General features: G+C 39.9%; 1 protein-coding gene across 7 annotated transcripts in view; it reads left to right on the forward strand.

Annotated features, from left to right (window-relative positions):
- adkb (adenosine kinase b) overlaps positions 1 to 13,277 on the forward strand; it is a 102,975-nt gene that overhangs the window by 78,223 nt on the left and 11,475 nt on the right. For all 7 annotated transcript variants that reach the window (XR_006827987.1, XM_046068043.1, XM_046068044.1 and 4 more), the window contains one exon: positions 12,321 to 12,356. Coding sequence is in view for 6 of the 7 variants with exons in the window: in XM_046068043.1 (XP_045923999.1) it covers positions 12,321 to 12,356 (36 nt within the window). In the remaining variant the exon portion in view is untranslated. The remainder of the gene's footprint in view (positions 1 to 12,320; positions 12,357 to 13,277) is intronic.

Here is a 13,277-nt window from a genome sequence, read left to right on the forward strand (position 1 = left end):
TTTTTGTGATAAACAATTGAAATGTTAGACTACATTTTAGCATGTTAAACAGTAGCACAATAAGTAATGTATTTTGGGGTGACTTGCTAATATCAGTTATGCAACAATATCTACTTAATGTTTGCTAAAGCATTATAAACTCTAAGCTGCTGGTCATCCCCAAGTGAAGCAGAAGTAGGAAAGTGTATTAAAAAGTGTATTAAATTGAGCAATGGTGCGTTTTATTGCCTCTGAATTCAACGTGTCATTTATAAGGGGAAGACTGTGTTATTCCTTCTTTCAAAAGTTACACAGTCTCATTTTAAAGGGTCACAAAAGGTTGGGAGCCACTTTACTAATGTCACACAGCAAGATACTGTGACAGCTACAATTAAACATTCAGACTTGTGCGCATACAACCAGAGAGGATTCAGTACAGAAGAAGAATGATCTCTCCAACATTCCTCTGTTTTTCCTGGCCTGTCTGTTTGCGAGTCATGGTACTTTGGGAGCCAGCATGGCTCCACCAGAGGAGTCCAACTAACCACTGTAATTGTGCCGTGCTGAAGCCGCCTTCCCCAACCCTGGGATTGAACCATGAAATATTTGAAAATGCCGGGGTTAAGAGAGGGGTGTCATTGGCAGTGCAATGTGAAATGTGAGACCATAGAGCATCTTTAACAAGGAGGCGGATAGAAAGCCAGCCAGCCTGCCAGTCGGGCAGACAGGGCACATGGTGGAGTCCTCTGAAGGAGAATAATTATGGATGTAAGAGGAGATATTGCGCTGGGAGCAGATCAATAGTGGCCACGTTCTTCTGGCGCTTAGACCAGTGTATTTCTGTCACAGCAGGAGAGAGTGCAGGATATCAGCTTGTTGCTGGAGGGACTCACAGAACTTTGAACACCGGCGGGCTTCCCAGATAGCCTTGCAACCTTCATGACTGTCCTCCCCCCAAATCACTGCTACTTGCAGTTTGGCTAGTTGCTCTCCCTCCATCTCCAATCCTCTTATCCACAGAGTTGGCGGGAGAACTGGCCATTGTCTACTCATGATTGTATTCCCACAGTCCAGGCTACACAGTCATGTTTTCCAGTGTCGTTTGGAGGACTCCCCTATTTTCCTAATGGTTTGAAAATTCTGGATAAGAAAAAGAAAAAGGCATAATGAACAAGCATAGTCTACCCACCAATCATTTGCCTCATGGATAATGAAACTCATGGGCTTATTTTAGAAATGTTGCTTAGCTCAGTCTGCATGTCGATCCCTTTTAAGCTTACTGAAATTTCAGATTTTTTTTATAAAAAATTCTTTTACTAAAATTACTTAAAATAACAAAGATGGCTGAGATCTATGGATTACTTCCCTTTGATTTTTTGATGACAGGCCTGACATGACATTGCTTATTCATCGTTCAAAAAGATGTTCTACTATTCTCTGCTCTGATGGTGTCTACTCTGCTCTCCTACTCTGCTCTCCTCTCCAGCCTTGTTTCCCCTTCCCTCCTGTCCAGTAACAACGATAAACACATAAATCGTCAAATAATCAAGATTAATGTTACATTAAGTAGACTGGAGATGTCAAAGACACCACCAATGTTAGAAAGCAAACCACCACCATCAATTTTGATGACTTTCTTGACAGCTTCAGTGATGTTAATAGGTTGTGAGTCCCTGGGATCCAGTCCACCTGTGGGTCCTGGGGACTCACTAAATTGAGTGGGTCCCCATTAAAATGTGTGGATTTTTTTGACAAATTGTTGTGGTGTTTAGAGATGGGTGTTATTAGCATTTGGTTCTTTATCAATACTTGCACTGGTTATTTTTTATTACTAAAAATGGCTTTTAAAATAAATATATTATCTTTAAAAGGAATGCATTCATTAATATTTATATAACTAAATGTTTCTATAGCAGCAACAATTACAAGTTTACAAATGCAAAGTCACTATATAAACTCACTATTTTTGGTGGAAACGAATCTAAAATGTCATGCCTAACATCAGAATTCTGAGTGAAGTTTAGAAAGACTAATGAACACAGACATCAGTCCGTGTCAGTCCTTCCTCCTCTCTTCCTCTCTGCTGGTAGAGAAAGAGAAAGGAGATGCTGGTTTGTCTCAGACATCAGCCAAGTTTATAAGAATTTGCAGAATTTTAAGATTCATGGCAAACTAAGCTGAATAGTTAGACAACAATCAGATTGTTGTAGCTTTTTTTGTAGAAAAACAGCGATGGTGGATGAGAGACTGAAGACAGAGCAGATTAAAATATTGCTTTCTAAGGGTTTGCATGTTTATGCTTGTCAAACATATATTTGTAAAGTATTGGCTTTTTACTCACAAAGGTTTTATTGCACTTACAGTAATGAGTGTAGTTGTCGTCAACTCAAGTAATCTTGGTGTTATCTTCACTTCACCTGGTTAATTTAAAGAGGTGGTATTATGCTCATTTTCAGGTTCAAAGTCCTAATTAGGGGTTGTACCAGAACAGGTTTACATGGTTTAATTTCCAAAAAACACCATATTTTTTTCATACTGCACATTGCTGCAGCTCCTCTTTTCACCCTGTGTTGAAGGCTTCATTTTAGCTCTGGAGTGATACATCTTGTCTCTAAATGATCTTTGTTGGGAGTTGCACATGCGCAGTTCCTAGTTAAGGACTACTAGCCAATCAGAAGCCGGTAAACTGCTTTGATTCAGCTTTAGGCCACATGTTGCTGTCCAGCTTGGCAACATAGACTGGAGTAAGAGTTTCAGAGTGGTGAGTTATTAATCTGTAACAAAAATATGTTTAATCTATAAAGTTTTAACTGAACTCTGTCTCTACATCACAGTAACAACTTGGAAGGTAGCTAGTGTTTGGAAGGGAGAGGAGGTGTGTGCTGCAGCTCAATGTTTTTCCACCAGCGTTTTTGAGGGCGTGTCAGACTAGCCGCTTGGCGAGCGTTATATGAGGCGCATTTAGCTTTCATCCCTGTGACGTCACAAGGATGAAAGAGAAACGGCTGGATTACAAACGAGCTGTTTTCAAGCAGTTCAGAGCAGGGTTTTCTGTGGGAGATGGGAACTGCCTTTGGGGTGGACTTTAGGCTTTTTCACTTTGCAAACCTATTACATGCACAAAAAAGATATATAACTCAATAAAGGAGAGGGGAAAAGTAAAAGTATAATACCACCTCTTTAACTGTCTCCACTGCGGCCTCTCTGCTCTGCTGTTTATCCAACTTTGCACGATGTGGGTTTCTGTATGAGCTCAGCCCCAACACAGAAAGCAGAATTTCTATGAATTCAACACAGATTTGTTGTTCACAGTGTAAAGTTGGGTCAATAGTGAGTTGACTGGGTCCTTTCAGAATGCATCAGACACAGGACACGTTCTAGCAAGATCACTGCCGCTTTCGGCATACCTGTAGCCGGTAGCGCTGATGACGCTGACACATATACTTTACTTTGGGGACTGGTTCCAGGGACACTGCAATGTCAAACCTTCCCATTGGCCATATGGGCAGTAGCTGGATTTGTGGTGCGGTCAAATTGTATTTGTTTCATGAACATGTTTTTAGAAATGAGTGCAAAACAGCTATAGGTGATTGCTGTGTGTTCCCCCACATTTCCACTACTGTTTTACTCAAGCTGAAACATCTTTAACATGTTAGCTGTGTGCATAAACGTGAAATGATTTATTCTTCTTGTTGAAGGGCCCCTGCCCTCCATGCAGCTTTTCATCTGGCAAATGGCCATCTTATGCCACATCAACAAATAACATGTTGGACATCATCTCAATTTTTATATGGCCAATTTATTCAGACAAAGCTCTCATGTCCCTTGTGCACATAAATGGTTTCAATTATTCTGAGAGCCTTTTTTCCTCCCTGGGTTTTTCATTGTCTGAAGCATGCAAGTCCCTCCAGAGCAGATCTTTGTTTCTCATTAGGAGGTAAATAGAGCAGGCCAAATGCTCATATGTTTATTATACACAGGAGGGCATGGTCACTGTTCACTGCAGAAAAAAAGCTGTTGGCTTTCTTGACCTTTTTGTTTGCAGCGCCTGAAACCAAATGTCTGTTGAATTTACTGGATAATAAGCTGCGAGAAAGTGATGGACTGTAATGAAGTTGAGTTGATCCTCATCAAAAGTTTTTATAGCACACTTTTCAACAAAGAAATTCTTTACCCAGAGTGAAAAAATAAACACATTATCATCATCACCATTCACGTGTCGTAGGTCTATTTAAATATTCATGTTGTATTTAAGATTGCTGTCATGTTGATTGTGGAAATGAATTTAGCATTTTATTCTTGCAAGCACTTTATTCCTTTGAATACACTGTTGGTCATCTGGAGTCTGCAACATTTAGTAATTTATAGGCTTGTATTTATGTCTGTTCTTTTATGTCTTGCTATAAAACCAATACAATAAATGAACTGAAGTTAAGCAAACAAAAATCAGAGTTAAAGTTAAAAAAGAATATCTTTAGCTACAAATTAATAGTAGTTAAACTCAAAAGGTTACCTAATCTGGTTCAGCAGGACTGTGTGGGTGTGTTTTAATCAAATTTGACTCACTTGCAACATCAGTAAACGACTCAAAGTGGTGGTGTTGTATTTTAAATTGTTACTTTCTGATTGGTGGATGGAAAAACACATTACCTTCTTTCCCACTTAAAAGAGAGAGACAGAAGAGCGTAGGCAAAATGCACACATCTGAAATATGAAATCATATGAAATAACCAGCAGTGTTATAACTTAGTGTGTTTATGTAGGATCACATCACATTCTTAATCACACATTAAGAAAATAGGTTTCCAATGCCTTCAGCAGCAGGTTGTATCTAGAGGGCTTTTAGAGTACTTAAATCCACAAATACCTAGCAATTCCCTAACTCCCTAACTCCTAAATTGATTTGATGACCCTGAAAATGTGCCCCAAATATTGCAATTTTTGCTTTCATATGCGTGACTAGTAAACTGTAAACGTCTAACTGTGGAAGTCCTAGATCCTGAAAAATTCAATCAGGTGGACCTTGACCAAACAAGCTTCTAAACAATCTATAAAACTTACTTAAGTAAAAGTAAAACTTAACTTGAGAATAAAATGAGTGTTCAGTTGTGTTAACAGCTCCTTTTTTTTGCAAGTAGGCCTTTTGAAGAGTCAAACTATCAAGAGAGGTTAGATCTGTTGAATCAAGATGATTGTATAAGCTGTCTAACCAGTTTATGTCACAAAAGTAATCAAACATCTTTGAATTCTGAATCAACTGTATACTGAAGTGGAATGAGAGTTGTAAAAACTAGTATAAGCTGCTGCATTAGCTCTGCTTTTTGAACAGACCCATTCATCCACCATTTTTCCTTCATCCAGTGTCGTTCCCTGCGCAGTGTCTGGCAGTCTGACGTTGTGTGCTGACCCCTTGTTATGGCCCAGAGGTGAGATGTGTGATAGAGGCCCTCAGTGCTGATAAGGCCATCAGGCTGATAACTAACTCCCCTCAGCACAAAGCTGCTACTGCTGCTGCCCCTGCTTCCATTAGCCCCACCAGACCGGCTGAATGCCTGCATGTTCCCTCCTGCTCTATCTGAGGTTACATCCTCTCTTCTGAGCCCCTCATGCAAACCCTGCTTTCCCATGCTGAGATTGCTATCAGCGGAGATATTTATGTACTGCACATGTTTCTGATTGTTTAACCTTTGGACCTGTGCTGTAGGTGCTGCTGCCGTCCCTGTGGGCTTGCTGGGAGACCTCTCTCCTGCCCTTGTAGGCAGACTCCGATAGATGGGAGCAGATGGGCTGGCAGGCAAGGGCACTGTTGAAATTGGTCACATGAAAGCTTAGGTCAACTCTGCACTTGCTTTCATGTTTGGACAGATCTCATCAAAATGGATTTAGAGGGAAAGTTCAACCAAATTATTTTAGTTTTTTCCCTTGATTCTGGTAAAAAAAAAAAAAGTTCAGTACTATCTAATGAATTGGCCGTGACATCAAATACTTCTTATCAGTTATCAACTGTATGCCCCACATGCCAAAAGAAGTAAAAAATTTCTTAAAGATGTCCCGATTTAAGTATTTGTTGGCCCTGATCCGCGTCATTTTTATTATTGGATATCTGCCATTACAGAGTTCGATCCAATACTTATATTTACTAAAATGTTGGTTAAATATGTATTTGACAATTATATATGTATCTGACAATATTAAGGTAAGTTTAACTGGGAGAATGCCAAAATCGAGACTGGCTAATCTTGACTGTGTAAATCCCAATTGTTTGCATCAGGAACACAAACTGTCAAAAGCTCTCAATTGAAACCTGCAAATGAACGTCAGTATTTGTTTATGCTTTAGATAAACAGAGGTTGTCCAAATCTTGATGAACACAATTAGAGACTTCACAGAATATTATAGGGAACCATTATGCTGACTTTGTTTTTATAATGCAGAGCTATTCAGCCATCAAACATATTTAGTTTTAATATAGGCTTACTGTAGGTGTGCATTGTGCAGTTGTACTATACAGGAAATAATATACAACAATGTACATGTTATTTAAACAGATACTGAATCAATATCAGACCAACTGATACTCATTGTTAATGGATTTAAATTGGGAGATAAACATAATGGAACATCCCTATTTTTAAGCAGAAGTGACAATGGAGTTTACAGCAGTGCATTATATAATGAACTTATCCTGAGGCTAGCATAGAGATTTGACAGAAGTTGAATATAAATACCATGTTATGCACTGCAGAAGGTATTGCAAAAGTAAATGCTCTATCTCAAAATAAACCGTCTGGTGAACAGTGGACAAAGTTGTGTAAAAAAGTGAGGGAAATAATGGAGTTATTAAAAAAAAGTCTCAACTGCCAGCAGGCGTTTTTTATGCTCTCTCACAACTTTGCTTCAAGACATTAGAGAAACACTCATAAGAAGACAAATTTAAGGTAACGCATTTGGGAGTTAAAGGAAGCTGTAGTTTGGAATCCGACTAAACTGTCTTCCCATTGCAGATGTAAATCTGTCAGTAATAAAAAAAACTTGTAGGTTAAACCTGTACACTCGTATCCTAAGACAATAACTAGGTAGAGATGAAACATGCCACTTAATGGATTGTTAAAAAACGAATGTGAAATGCCATCAGTTGTTGTTGAGTAAATTCCCAGAGGCAGTAAAAGTGACTCCTGCCTCTCTGGAGTGCGTTGCTCTCTGTGTGTGTTTACCCTCATGTTTGTGGCATGTCATGCTTGAGCAGGATTGCTGCATTCTCCTGGGAGCTGCGGGAGGGCTCGGTGCAGGTGATTTATTCCTCATAATCTGTCCTGCACAGTAGCAGGCGGCTGCCTTCCTTCCACCCAGCATGAGTGAGGTTCTGTCAGCTAGTGTGATCACATTATCAGCCCACATATCTTTGAGGTGGCAGCACCTTGTTCAGCAGCACCTGGACTCCTGCTGAGGGCTGACGTCCTGACATCCAGGAGGAGTCATGTTTGTGACCCAGAGGCCACGTCAAGGGCACTAACAATCTCCACTGATGCCATTGCCTTGATTAGTTATTCATTCTCCGCCCCCACCCACCACCCTGTAATGTATGCTGTAGTAATCTGGCTGGAAACGCTTGAGTTGAATGCCAGATGTTGTTTTTACTGGGCATTTATGGAAGCTGTCTGACTCGCCTCAGTGATGTCTTTCGCTTACATGCAGGGATTGAGGAAAACATTTCCTATGCCATTGTTTTTTATATACATATATCTCATATCTGCAAGCGGTGATAATTGGCTGAATTATTTAAGATGTCATGACCCAGTCAGGCTCAGTTTAGTTTAAAAGGCTTCTATAGTAAGTGATTTGTCATTTCCAACTGATCTGTCCAGACCTAATCATTTGTTCTCCTCTAGTTTGCACAGCTTGATGGGGTATATTTTCCAACCCTGTCATATTATTTTTCTAGTTAATTCTACAATTGTGGAAGTCAGCTCTCCATTAAATGGTTGTAGGCATAAAACTCTGGTGTCTTTTGAAATGAGCTTGAAATGCTCAGAAAGGAAAAAGAAAACAGGGGTGTGATTGTAAATAACATGTTAGGGCTATACACTTCTCAGTATCTCATCCCCCCTCCGCCACCACACAATGTCAAATACAATTCAATTTCTGCCTCAGCATCAGCTTAGGCTAACACGGTCAAGCAAATGCCTATTTTCTGAATGGCCTGGGGGAGTTATGCTTTTCAGCTTATCAACTTTTTATTAACCTTAGCACTGAGGTTTGCTCTTTGATTTAGATTCTTTGTGAAACACTGAAATTGGATGGGGTTTTTTTCCGACTCAACCCCGCTGTGACATATGCTCAGCAACTTGTTACACAGTAGAGAGAAAACAAAATGCATGCTTTGGTTTGTTACTGGGAATATTTTATCACAAGAGCCAATAACGTCTCTAGTTTTATTCATTCTTTTGGAGTTTCCTCACCTACCACAGTGCTTTAAGGGCAAATGTGCATTAAATGTTGTAGCTGGTAGGAAATCTCTGTTATGAGATGTAGAGTTACAAAGTAAATAGTTTTCTTTTAAGGATAAGTGATGAATGATCAGTGTTCCTAAAGTATGGAACCATGGGAAAATATAACAGGGTTGGAATATTACTGTTTAATGGTCTATCCATTGGTTATAGATATTGGTTATACATATTTAAAACAGCTATAATCAATATTTTATGTTAACAATGGATTACATGACAACTTGTATGTAAAAGGGGCTGTAAATTGTGATGAACCCACAGAAATTATCACCCAACTCTGCAGTTCCCCTCAACCCAACAGAGCTTCATATATCTCACTGTTTTGATTTCTGGCCTGCAACTTTACTGTTTTGGTTTATTCTTACTGTTCTCATAGCATTGTTTATGGACGCAGCAGGCAGCTGTTTTCAGCAAAAAAGCTTTAAAACCCACTGAGCACTACATGCTGAGCACCAAATGACAGACACAGTTAGCAACTAGCTGGTGAACATAGTGGAGCGTTTAGCAGCTAAAGAGCCTGATTTTTCCTTAAGTAGTTGGTAGAGACCAAAACAGAGCTAAAAGAAAGTGAATAGTGGGCTTAGATTTGCCAAGTGGTAAGAAACGCAGCTCCAAATGAATAATAAGGTTGCTCCATGCCTACTGGATAGGGAAGTGGACAACTGTTTGCTAGTAAGTTCACCATGTCAGAGGATAATTTATCAGTGTTGTGATTGTACACTGCCCGCAAGAGGCCAAAACAGTAAGTCCTGCTGCTTTAAATTTGTCCTCAGAGGTTTGGATTGGTGAATTGCTTTAGCAGCTGTTTTAGCATATTCAGAGCATTATGGTGTTGCAATCACAAACAAAAGACTGCACCTTTAGTTGTTGGTCTCATCCAGAATTGACTCTGATCTGACAATGAACTGATTAAAAGCGCTGAATGTATTAGTATGGTATTGGTAATGTATTAGATGCACAATATGGTTTCTCATTGTTTGTACTAATGATTCAAATGAAAGAGCTTTGTGTCCATCCAAGCCTCAAGTGACCCAAAGCCCACTTTAGGCCTCTATTTATAAGAAGGTAAAGATAAAGACTGAATGTAGATTAAGCAGTTTAGCTTATAAGGAAATAAGGAAAATAAAGTCTATACAGCATACAGAAAATACTCACATACTGTGGCTGCGAAGACCGTTTCTAAACTAGGCCTGCTAGGCTCCTGTCACATACAGTGTCAAGGAAAACAAAGTGTGAAAACTGCCCTTTGCATGAAGTGTGTATTCCCTCTTTCATATTGCTTGGCAAGATATTGTAGACTCCCGCCCCCCTGACTGGGCTCTGGATTATTAGCTTAAGCTCTCTAAAAATATCCCTTTGACTGTTTAAGCCTCTGACAGCAGCAACATCTCACACATTCTGATAGCTTTATACTAACTATGGCTGCAGAGGGCTCATGCACTCAGCCCGCCTTGTTATCTTTTACCTTGTTTGCCCGAGGAGGAGAAGGAGGAGAACTTTACAGGCCCCCGAAATCTGCAACAGTCCTCTCTCCTTCGGAATCAGACATGGAGCGGATCATCAAAGGCAAGCGTGCAATCACAGCAATCTCCGAACAAACGAGATGCTTTTTTGAGCACGAGAGGATTTTGCCCAGATGTCACTCGAAGCACTTGTCATTGTTGCGACAGCTGTAGAAGCACATGGACCGTCATTTGAAAAGCATCTACCGCGACATACCAAAACAGCACACGTCAAATATGAAACATACAGAGCCTGAAACATAAGATTTTTGAATATTAATGCTGTAAGCCCCTTAAGGAATTGTGACTTTTATTTTCCAGTTTTATTGGCTTGCTTGTGTAGTCCCAGTAATTGCATATTTACCACCATGCAGTATTTATCATACAAATATATTGGGTTTAACTGAGCTTATAGTACCAAATATTTTTTAAGTTGGCATTCATAACAGCTCATAGAAATTAATAAATTCCTGAAAGGGATTACACTGTACACATGTGGCTCATAGACATTGCTTCAATTATCTTTTCTTCTTACACCCACACTCTCTCGAAAGGCTTTTCTCACAAATATTATAGCTGCTAACTAGAGAGAGGCGGAGGGCGAGATAGAGGCATGTGCCGCTCAACAGCGCTATTGTTATTCCAGCCTTCATTCATGTGTCTCTTTTTAAATGCGTAGAGATGAAATATCACTGTTTTGACAAGACGTTTTCCAAGCTGCTCGTGTCCCTGTGAGATGCCTCGTGCTGGTTGGTGATGGAACGTTCCTGAGGGGGAAAGGTCAATATGTGGTTGTAAATAAATTAAAACAGATTTGAGACCCAAGCCTTCAATAGATTGAAAAGGCAAAAGGAAGAGAAAAGAAGACTACTCACCTTTACTCATTATAAAACTGCCTCTTGGCTGCAGATGCTAATTGACTAGCCTCTCAACCTTGGTGTGGGTATGGATGAAGTGTGTGTTTGCAGGGGGGTGATGAATTGACATATTGTTGGTGCTGTGATGTTGATCCAAGGCAGAGAGCCATGAGGCTTTCCTCCAGGGACCGGTAACCTTATTGTTCCATGTCATCTCCTCCCCTTCTGTTTGAGGACCAGGTTGTCAACCTCTCCCCAAGGTCACGCAAATACCGGCCCCCCTTCTGCAGATAATTGGATTATTTAGAATCATAGCACCAACTTATTGCCCTGTCTGGGGTCAAAAGTGAATTTAGTGCACAAGGTTGTCTGTCATGCTTTGTGGCATTGTTTTGAACTGACAAGAAACAGCTTCTGTCACCAGTTAAAGGATCCTACCTGTGGTTACACATGTTTTGGCCTCTTCACTACAAATCACATGTTACATCACAGCTAAGTATATTGCAAACCATTGCAATGTGTGTTTTAAATTTTTGGATGTATTTTCCCTAATACAACACCTGTTGTTTTCCATTCATTTCTGTACAATGCAAGAAATCAATTACCAGACCGCCTCCACTCACACAGTTCCAGATATCCTATGATTTCCATTAATGTCTGACTTGAAACATGTTCCAAGTTCCCAAACTTTTTGTTTAAGCCCAACAAATCATGTGGAACTTAGATTTTTAGTGGCAGACAACAATGGAAATGTTTGTTTGCATTCATTTTCGTACAATATAAAAATCCAAATCTGTATAGTGTACTCTGTAATCTGGTAAATTAATTTGAGAAGTTGGCATTGCTTTACCACACAACAATAAAACAACTTTACCAAAAAGGCAAATTATGCAGACTTGATGTTCACTGTGATTAGAAAAAATTAATAGTATGCTAATAAACTGTGTATATTGTCTGGAAACTAATGGAAACATATATATATATATATAGTGATTGTGGTATATCAAAATTACAGCATCTATTTGAAATAGTTAAGCATTAATGTAACATGCTTTGTCATTAAATAGCAAAAACTTGATCCTTGGTATGGGCCTTTAAAGTACACCTGTTCGGAGACTCAAGAAACATATTGTGTGTGTTGAATGCCTGCAGTGCTGGGGATTCCCACATACCAGCACATATTCATGGTTTCATTGGTGGTTTCATGGCCGGGGGATGACGTGGTGCTATGTCATGCTGCCATGGTAAGATGAGATAACATGGGGCAACAGATTAAATGGGTGGGCTGCATGCCTATTAAATCAGGAGTTGGCAGAGAAACACTAACTCAGGTTACTTATTCTCAAGTGACATGGCTGCACATGTGATGAGCGAAGGCAGGCGAGATGTCTTTACTTCGTCTGGAGTGTGACATTCTGCTCTGTTTGTGACTCTGTAATTAACTGCTTATTTGTGTGTGTGTTTTTCTTTTCTAGGAGGCGGCCACATTTGCCAAAGTGCTGGGCTTTGAGGTGAGTTGACCAGCAGTTGCACACTAAACAGATCCTAAAGGTTTATTTTTGCTGATAATGAAGTTCTTTTTGGACAGTGATTGATGTGCTATTATACTCTCCAGGCCTTGCAGCAGTTGCTATGGAAACCTGGCAGTCGTCATGGTTTCTTTGTTCAGCCAGCTCTCTGTTATGACGCACTCTGCTAGGTCTGCACCCAACATCGCCTACAGATGTTATTTATTGAATTTTGAAAAGCCTCTTGGGAAGCTGAGAAGTTGGGCATGGTTTCAAGCCTTTCTCTGCAGGCTTGGGGCTCATCAGGTTGCCTGGTTAAAAAGCCTCCTCATTATCTTCATTGCACTCAGGGATGATACTGTATGTCTTCCCTTCACTGCTTTACACTGAATCACACTGTAGTCTTTTAATAACCAAATTACAGCCACCTGTGGTTTTAGATTATGGAAATGAAAATTACAGTGCTTGTAACCCCATAGAATGTACACTATGTGTTTCAAAGTGGGGCTGCCTCTTCAGTGAACGTTCCTTTGGTCTAAATGTTGCTTGTATTTTGCATATTCCTCGCGCTGCTTTTTAAATGTGAAATCAAAAACAACAAATAGCTGGTGTGTGTGTTGAGTTTTTTCAAATGGGTTCAGGTATTTTAAGTGCCTTCTCTCTTTCAAAGGTAGAGCTGCCTTGAATATGGCTCTGCACTGTGTGAATAATTGTCATCCAGAATCACTAACGGTGTGATCAACGTGACTGGAATAGAAATGCAATCCTGATGGCAGTGACAGGTTTAAGAGAGGAGAAGGGATGAAGGCAGGAAGGGTTGGGGTGGTAATAAGGGGGGGGGCTCGCATAAAAAAAAAAAACAACACAAAGGCCAAAGTGTAGACAGTCCTAGTAGTTACAATTCTTTGACATTTTCCATGTCAA

The sequence above is a fragment of the Micropterus dolomieu genome, linkage group LG14, assembly GCF_021292245.1.
Source record: "Micropterus dolomieu isolate WLL.071019.BEF.003 ecotype Adirondacks linkage group LG14, ASM2129224v1, whole genome shotgun sequence".
Classification (NCBI taxonomy): Eukaryota; Metazoa; Chordata; class Actinopteri; order Centrarchiformes; family Centrarchidae; genus Micropterus; species Micropterus dolomieu.